This window comes from Saccostrea echinata, unplaced genomic scaffold (genome assembly GCF_033153115.1).
Source record: "Saccostrea echinata isolate AGI-Se365-2 ecotype Australia unplaced genomic scaffold, CSIRO_AGI_Sech_v1 ptg000001l, whole genome shotgun sequence".
NCBI classification, from domain to species: Eukaryota; Metazoa; Mollusca; class Bivalvia; order Ostreida; family Ostreidae; genus Saccostrea; species Saccostrea echinata.
This window is the reverse complement of record NW_026889750.1, coordinates 24,429,821-24,439,526: the sequence shown is the minus strand read 5'-3', so window position 1 is coordinate 24,439,526 and position 9,706 is coordinate 24,429,821. Positions and strand designations below refer to the sequence as shown.

General features: G+C 33.0%; 1 protein-coding gene across 1 annotated transcript; it reads right to left on the bottom strand.

Annotated features, from left to right (window-relative positions):
• Positions 1–2,828: 2,828 nt before the first annotated feature.
• LOC133203971 (FMRFamide receptor-like) lies at positions 2,829–9,449 on the bottom strand. The gene is made up of 2 exons (XM_061339790.1): positions 9,291–9,449; positions 2,829–4,392 (listed from the first exon to the last, which is right to left on the bottom strand). The coding sequence occupies exons 1-2, from the start codon at positions 9,382–9,384 to the stop codon at positions 3,299–3,301; spliced, it is 1,188 nt and encodes a 395-aa protein (XP_061195774.1). The 5' UTR covers positions 9,385–9,449; the 3' UTR covers positions 2,829–3,298.
• Between the last annotated feature and the right edge of the window lie 257 nt (positions 9,450–9,706).

Here is a 9,706-nt window from a genome sequence, read left to right as displayed (position 1 = left end):
TAACGAATTAAATCTGTTTTAACAAATTTGCTGAATTCGTCTATAAAATTGTTTAAATTTAACAGATAAAATTCGTTAAAACGAAATTTAAAATTTGTTATAACAAATTAAATTCGTTTAAACGAATTCTTGAATTTATTGTAACGAATTAAATTGGTATGAATGAATTCGACAATTCGTTATTATTGTACATGTACCATAGGCATTTATATTAATGTCAACATCGATAAAAAGAATTAAATTCATTATAATAGGTTTTAGAATTCATTATAACGAACTAAACAAATCTGTTACAACAAATTTCATAACGAATTTAAAACATTGTTAATACGAACTAAATTCTGATAATAAATTCGACAATTTTAATTTATAAATGTAAAATATATTTTTGTTGGATCCTAAATGGACTCCTGTAGATTGGAGAAGAATCTTTTCCAAACTATAACAAGAAATCGTGAATCGAGACTGACTTTTGACATATTTTGCAGAACTTAAAAAGAACGTAATACTATACTTTGTTTAGTACGACGTTCCATTTTATTATTACTCAATAATTAATTTTGAAAGAAATATATAGAGGATATTCAATGTTTTGTAGATGAATATGGAATTTATTTCACGAGTGGGACAGGATTTTTTGATATTTTCACGAGTGCGAAGCACGAGTGAAAATATAAAAAAATCCTGTCTCACGAGTGAAATAAATTTCATATTCATCTACAAAACATTGAATTTTCTGTTTATTACATTTTCTTTGATTTTCCCTTTGCCTCTGTCTTTTCTTAACACTGTCATAGGCTTGACGTCATAGTTGAGCGGTTGAGACGTCATAGCTTAGCGATGCAGTTATGTGATTGAAAAAATTAATGATTGAAAACATTACATAGCATGGATTTTAGCAACATATTTGGGAAGAAATTTGCAGTTTTAGCTCTATCAAGATGCTTAGTTAATATCTCTATCTTATGACAGGCCAGAGATTATTTTTTACTTACTTTGATTTCCTTTCACACTGTGAGAGAGTATCACTTTGGTATCCTTTCACACTGTGAGAGAATATCACTTTTATTCAATAAATAAATCACGGTATTTCACTGTTGAGAATGTAATAATAAATATATATATATATAATAATTTCAATCGTATTGAACACTTTGAGTGGAGAAACGTGGAACACAATACGGTATTAGCGAATTCATTAATAGAAAATTACAAAACAATTCGATATAAACAACAAGAATTATTCAAGGGTTTCATTTTTACTTTGCTAAAAATGAGCTTTACTGTATTTCAAAACATCTCATTGTCGTTCCTATTCAAAGGAGAAAGGCCGAAAACTGTCCATTCTGTGAGAGAAAGAACTAATCGAGGGCCGTAGGCCCGAGATTAGTTCTTTCTCTCACAGAATGGACAGTTTGAGGCCTTTCTCCTACTTAAAACATAATTTCCTTTGTTCTGAAAATTAAATAAAAAATGTACAAAATGACAGGTAGCACACATACATTGACAAGTTTATTGTTTACGGAATGGACAGCCACAGGTAAGCTAGGGATGCAGAGCAATTTGTTGAATAGCCATTGTGTTTCCAGATGCAAATAACAAAAGGTCTTTGTCTTAAGAATGGACAGTTACAGGTGGATTTTGTTCGATACTAGTATTTATACAAGTATGCGATGCTTCAATATCAGTTTACAGTTTGCGTTGCAAAGGCATTCATGTTTTCCTGTGATGGAGAGAGTATATGACAGAATCAAAATCTAATAAACCAAAATATGCACAAAATTAGTGATATTTGGATCTGGAAACAGAAAAGTAAGAGTAAAAGAAATATTAGCTAAATTTTGACCCAATAATGAACTTCGACGACAGATACAGATGATCAAATTTAAAACAAACCTGGAAATGTTTTATTTGAATTCTATTTTTGAGGATATATTAACTGCAGCAGTGAAATGGCGAGATGCAAATTGTGTTCTGGGTGTTGGATTAACAATGGGCCAATGTTCGATCTGAAATGTTTTTCAAATCAAATCTGGAAATGTTTTAGTTTTATGTATTTTCTACCGGAATATTAACTGCAGCGGTGTAGTGTTCATGGTGCAAACTGTTTTCTGGTGGAGGATTTAAGAGGGCTGGGTGGTCGTGGCCATTTTTAGACTATATTGATCTCCTTTAGAAGAAGAGCTCCATATAAAGATATACAAAAATGATCAAATTTTTAAACTAAAATGTATGATTTTTTTCTTTGCCAAATGATAGTTGACAGCTTAAGATATCATATCTAAAAAAAATAAGTTATATCTAATGGTTAATTTGTTGACCCCCAGCCTCCTTAATATTAGACGTACTTCTATCTGAAAATTAATTCTCCTCGAGGGAATGATTTTTCCGAAATTTAAATCAAATGTGAAATTGTGTCATTTGAATTCAAGTTTTGTGAAAATTAAGTTTTGGGTATTGAAATAATATGCATCATTCATGGATTTAAAAGAGTAAAATCGAGTGGATGCTGTGCAGACATTGTGTTCTGGATTAACTTCGATCTCTGCGTTCTTTTTGTTATTTACATGTAAATTAAAAAGTATTTAATGTATTTCTTTTTGTTTCCCTCTTGAACACCTGTAACTCTCCATTCTGTTAGTTTCAACTGTCCATTCTTTTTGAAAAAAAAAACTGTCCATTCTTAAAAGAATGGACAGTTTTCCAAAAAGAATGGACACTTACAGGTAACTTAATGGATTGTTAAAGGAGTTAGCTCAACATTAAGCTATAGAATGGACAACACAAACAAAAGGTTTCCGTCACAATCATGTTTTAATTGTTGTTAATATTGGATTTTTCCTCACGAGTCTTGTTAACTAATTAAAATCATTCAGTGTGTGATGCAATGTTTCATCTTTCAGAATAGAAAATAATTGTTTTAATTCCGCAAAAAATAGATATAATTATATAAACATTCTATACTTGTACATTGAAAGAGTCTTGGCCCCGGGATCATGACAAACTTTGACTTAGGTCGAAATTTCAGTCAGAGGTGTAAGACGTACTGAAATTTTTTATTTGCAGACAACAGGAGTTTGATGGTGCGATTATGAACAGCACTTTTTGTCTGACTTCTAAACCATTTCGGAGGAATTGAATTAAGCTCATGCGTCATTACCCCGGGGCCTGATCATGATTAACGAGCTACACAGAATACAAGGGGACGGAAAATCATATAAAAGAATAATAACGATAAGAAAAATGTTATGGCACCTCATTTGTTAGAATTTCAAAGGGCTATGTGTTTCCCACAAACTCAAAGGCTACTGTTGTTTTTCTTGTTTTGTTTCCAAAATATCGATTTATCTGACAAGAGCTTATACACGGACTTTTTGTCCCTTGAAGCACCATTTGGAATTTCCTTATGACAGAACAGTTTCCTGCAGTTCATTCGAAATGTCACACTTAACACGCAGTAAACAACGAAATTGGTGCCGGCATTTAAGGCAAGTAGCATGTCTGTAAATTCACGGATCCCGCGGACTCGATAATTGTCTTCCGTGTATCCATACCCGTAAAATGTCGACAAAATGGCATCTGGCGTTGTACATAATAAAAACTTCATGATAATGATAATAAGCATGAACGTCACCCTCTGTCGATGTATATATCGTGATCTATTCTTAGCACGAAGTTTTAAAAGCGCTTTGATGATGCAGGCATTAAGGATGATCAAAATGACAAGAGGTATGTTGCACCTGAGAAAATTTATACACCAGGAGTAGTAAACTGAAAACTGCTCATCCTGCCACAAGTCGGTTAAATTGAGCTGTAGCAAAGTCGTATTACTTGAGCCGTCGAAGACGGGGACTGCTTTGTATCGGAGAGCGTATGGCAATGAAACGCTCAGCATCACAGCATTGATAACCACAGTTCCTGCAATAGCACGTGGTCGTGTACACATAGTTCGAGATTTTGCGGGAAAACAAACGAGCAAAAATCGTTCTATTGCAACTGACACCGTTAGCCATGACGAGACTGAGTTAGCAATGTTGAAAACAAAATGAGCAAACGGGTACACATGAACGTAAATGTGATACGCCACTTCCGGGTTTGATTTCGATAAGACCATTACGGAGAAATATATTATGTCGTTTATCAGGCTAACCATGTCTGACACCGCAAGAGCACTCAGGAATGCGTTGGTAGAAGAAAGCATATTCGTCTGTGATAAAACCACTAGTGTGAGAATGTTTCCAAGTAAGCCTGGAATGCATATACACGGATAAAGAATCACCCCATTGATGAAGACGGCAAGTTCATAGAATTTTTTATCGGACTCGAGCTCCGACGAACTACCATTAGTATTGTTCAGTGGTTCCATCTCGTTACAGCGAGGGTTTCCTGTTCCTGAAAAAAGAAAAAATTTCATTAGATGAACAGATAATTCACCTTCTATGGATCAATTTATTACTTAGTGCTTCCTTTTTATATCCAATCAAACTACTCAGTTCGAAAGTTCTTTTTCTGGAGAAAATGATCTGATACTTTCTAGCTATGCATGTTTCTGGAATAGCGGTACTCCATGATAAAACGGCAAGGGTGGAAGCATCGGGCAACTTTAAAAACTTACATACCTGTATATTTGCATATCCCAAATATATATGTTTATTTTACGATTGAAATCGTAGACTCCTAGGCCTAATAGTTCACACCCACTGGGGGATCGTACCTTCCCACCCCAATAATTCTGTTAACATATACTATATAATTATATATACACACGTAACACACTCTCAAAACGTATATTTCAATGAAATGTTGCATTGTACTCATACAGATCTTAATAAAAATAGTTTTACCATATTACGGAAACTGTAGGGAATACAGGTACGTAGTTTCTTGAAAAATCTTATTACATTTCAAATCCTTGGGTGTACAGTTTTGAACTTCCAATGTATACATATTTACAAACTATCGATTTTGCAGAAATAAATGAACTTTAATTTTAGGTCACCTGAGTCACTAGGTTACCTATTGCTATCCGTTTTTGTCTCTTGTCGTCCGTCGTGCGTTAACAATTAACATTTGATCATTTTCAGCTTCTTCTCTGAAATCGCTAAACCAATTTTGTTATATAGCAGATATGGGTGAAGGGGGAAAAATTATGAATTTTATGGTCCCTGACCCCCGGGGCCCGAGGGATGGGGCTAAAACCACCAAAATTAATGCAATCTTTATAAATTTTCTTCTTTACTCTTGGACATCAAGCAGTGAAACTGATGGCATGTTTGTGATTATCATTGAGCCCTCTACCAAAATTGTGAAATTCGTGGCCTCAGGATCAGGGGTTCTGCTGCTAGGGTGGGGCTATATAGATCATACAGTGAAAGTGCATTATTTCTTTGAAAATCTTCTCTTCTCTTGGGTATTAAACAAACTAATTAAGTACATAGTTATGATAAGCAAGGTTGCTCTTCCAAAATGGTGAATTTCATGGCCACTGGGTAAAGGGTTCTGGTGTTACGGTGGGGCTCTAGTGATTACATAGTGAAAATGCTTTAATTCTATGAAAATCTCCTCCGCTGCTCCTGGGTTTTAAACCGATAAAATAAGTGCTTGGTTATGATAAAGAAGGGTTTATCTTTCAAAATTGTGAATTTCATGACCCCTGGGTCAGGGGTAAGGGTGGTGTTCTAATGTTTTATAGTGAAAATGCATTAATTCTTTAAAAAAAATTCTCTTCTTCTCCTGGGTATTAAGCCGATGAACTAAGTACATAGTTATGATGCGCATGGGTGCCTCTTCCAAAATTGTGAATTTCATGGCTCCTGGCTTTAATTATTATATAGTGAAAATGCATTAATTCTTTTTTTTTTATCTCTGCTCTTAGGTATTAAACCGAGGAACTAAGAACATAGTTATGATGCGTAAGGGTGCCTCTCTCAAAATTTGTTGATTGATTGATTGTATGTTGTTTTACGTCCCGTTCGAGAATTTTTCACTCATATAGAGAGGTCACCATATACCGGTGAAGGGCTTCAAATTTAGACCTATACTCGGCACTCAGGGCCATGGAGCAGTGAGGGTTTTTTAACGTGCCAACGCCTACCGTGACACAGGGCCTCGGTTTTTAAGGTCTCATCCGAAGGACCCGCAACTTTCACTTCAAGGTACCCAGAGCTTGGCGAAGGAACAGTTGCTACCTATTTTTTATCGACTTAGATAAGTCGCGGCGTGATTCGTACACACGACTTTCCCATCACGGAGCTCATAAAATTTTGAATTTCATGGCTCCTGGTCAGGGCTTCTCGTGTTAGGGCGGGGCTTTAAATTTTATATAGTGAAAATGCATTAATTCTTTGAAAATCTTATCCTCTGTCCCTGAGTAATAAGCAAACAAACTAAATCCAATAATATAAATGTAAATATAATTGTATGTAAAAGTGCCTTTTCTCTGCTCCTTGGTATCTATGAGGCAAACAGAGTACAAAATTGTAATAAGTGAAGCAAATGAGATTTATTCCCCTTTGCTAAATTATTAATCAATAAATTCTTGTGTATAATTTAATCAACAGGTTATTTGATTGAATGAGAATACAATAAAGAATGGTAAACGAGTATATATAGAAACAAAATAAAAATATTTGGTTTAAATGAGCAAGGCATGCTTGAAGTCAGATTCTTGCCTGTAAAGCAGTATTATTGATTGACATAAATATTATTGATGTAGCAAAAAGGCAAATGTACTGTGATGTCCTGTTTGACAATTGACGAATTATTGACAGGTAAAGTGATGGTTGGCAAGAGACAGTTCGCAATGTATAATTTTCGATTTGTATTATATAATGTTTATTTGTATTCTATAATTTTCCATTTGTATTCTATAATTTCTCATTTGTATTGTATAATTTTTCATTTGTATTGTAAAATTTTTATTTTATTGTATAATTTTTCATTTGTATTGTATAATTTTTATTTGTATTCTATAATATTTCATTTGTATTGTATAATTTTCCATTTGTATTCTATAATTTTCGATAAATTTTGTATTCTATAAATTTCCATTTGTATTGTATAACTTTACAATTCAAATGGAAAAGCATACAATACAAATTGAAAATTATATAATACAAATGAAAAATTATACAATGCAAGTGAAAAATTATATGATACAAATAAAAATTTTACAATGCAAATAAAAAAATTATAGAACACAAATGGAAAAATTTTACAATACAAATGGAAAATTATATATTAATACAAATGGAAAATATACAATGCAAATGGAAAAGATCGAATATTGCAACGTTTGACATGCCTTAGAAGTCAAATAACTTTAGTTAGTAAGCAAATATCTTTGTCAGTTTTGATAAGGTTTAAATTTATCGATTAATTTGATAACAGTAGTTAACACCGAATTTGGCGTCAGGTGTTGTTTACGGGATCGTAGGCTAGAAGTTTGGCTTAATACGGAACATCCAACCCACTACATTTTGGAAATCTACATTGAATTATAAAAAAAGTTTGAAGTTATAAGTTTTTAAGGACAATGATCTTCCCATTATTTTTTTTACTCGTCAATCGACAATCAGATAATTTAGTGACTTCTCATACATGTGTAATCGATGATTATTCTAATTGTTTGTCGGTTAAATTCGATTTTTACAGAAATACACTACCTATGCCCACTAGGTAAAATACCGTAATCAAATGAAATTCTGGAAAATTGAGGATACCATACTGGACAACATACTTGAAACAAACCGATAAAAAATGAAATCATTATTCATTTGATTTATCGATTTTAGAAAAACATGCATGTCCAAGAAAAGGGAAACGTACAAGTATATATAATATTTAGTTGCCTTTACTGTAGTGCATTGTATAAAACAATATACACTGTACATTATATTTTTTCCTCGCACTTTTTGTTCCATTCTTTAAGTGTTCCACCGTGTTTCCTTGATGATTTTCATTTCCTGACGATATGAATTACTTGACGCATTGAAACGCTACCCCTTAAGAAAGATACTTAAACCTTGATAGTAATTTCTGGTGATCATGTTGGAATCACGACAAATTGAAGATGCGTTTTACTTTTTAAAGGAATTTTACTTCTCTCGAAATGAACATTGATTTTTATCAGTAACGTATCTTTTCTACTTGATTCTTGAAAATACGTACATGTAATCATAGATATTATGTCAATAAAATTTTGTACCTTCAAAGTCTTTTATTATAATACTGGTTATATAATTGTTATCAAAAATTTACAGTAGGCTAGCACATGTGTCCGTTGTAGATGGCTGAAAGAAATTTACTTTGTTTATACCCCCACTTGAAAATCGGGGGGGGGGGGGGACATAGTGATGGAGCGTACATGTATGTCCGTATGTTACACTTCCGTATGTCCGTCCCTTACACTTTGTCATTATACTCAGAGAAGAGTATTGCTAGTATTTTGTGAGGTCAGTGCTCACTATTTTAAAGCTGCCATTCATTGGAGAGGAAAATATCTTTGGTTAGTCGATATATCGACGATTGATCTATTATTCGTTGACATCCTTACTTGCATTTAACTAAGAATTTTCCAAACTTCCATTTAAAATGCAACAAATCTATTGATTGTACGGAAATCAATGTTAGGAAGTTAAATGGACGTACATCTGTTCCACATTTCAAATGTGGATTTAAGTAAACATAGCTGTCTGCATTATATTTTTTGCAAGAAAAAAAAACCTCTCACTATATTTTCTATTCAACTAATCGTATACATGTATTTGATTTGCTTTGTTTAGTTCTAGCAGTGCTTGCGAATTTTATTTTAAAAACATCTATGAAAGAAGTATCGTAGTATAATGGTGATATGAAATTAACAACCCATTTAATATTATACCATACACATGAAAATGTAGTTCGCCAGACAATTATATATTATTTGATACAGACATTGCATATGACATAAATGTGATATAATCGAAACTAGTTTAAGCGGGCGAAACCATAATCAATTTTGCTACACTTAACACTTAAACAGCGACATTGTATTTTTTTGCAATCAAACTTTACATGAATAGGGTCTACTACATAAACAATGTTAATATATCTATACATAAACACGTAAAATGAATTTTTGGATCGTACTTGAATTGTAAATCATTTTTAGCTCAACTTTTCAATGAGGCAAAATATATTAGCAGCGCAAGATGAGAAACTCTTAATGAAAGTTCCAAACATTGGGTGGACGAATTGCGCCTATTGGGATATTAAAAGATGGATATATCAAGTACTAGTATCAACTTTACCTGGAAATTTCCATGTTAAAGATCCTTGTACACATGATATCAAGCACCAAGCTGATAGAGCAAAGTGCGATATTTTGATAGTAATTTGCATCATCCAGAAAATCTTGATAAATTCCAATAATTATTCTGACGTTTAATCCATTTTAAATGAGTAAGCACATCAATATTTCAGAGCTTTAAGATCACTCCCCTGTTAAGCATATTTAAGAATATTCAAGTTTTTCGTCGTTATTCTGCGAATGAGCAGATCGGCATTGTTGTCATTATCGCCCTGTTGAGGAGTTATATAGTATGTTTAACTATAATGATCGTTATCGATCGACTCATTTTAATCCTAATGCTAACAAATACCAAGGTTCCGTTGTGTGCAATTGAACCAATACAAAAAATATACAGGACATAGAAGAAAAAAAAAT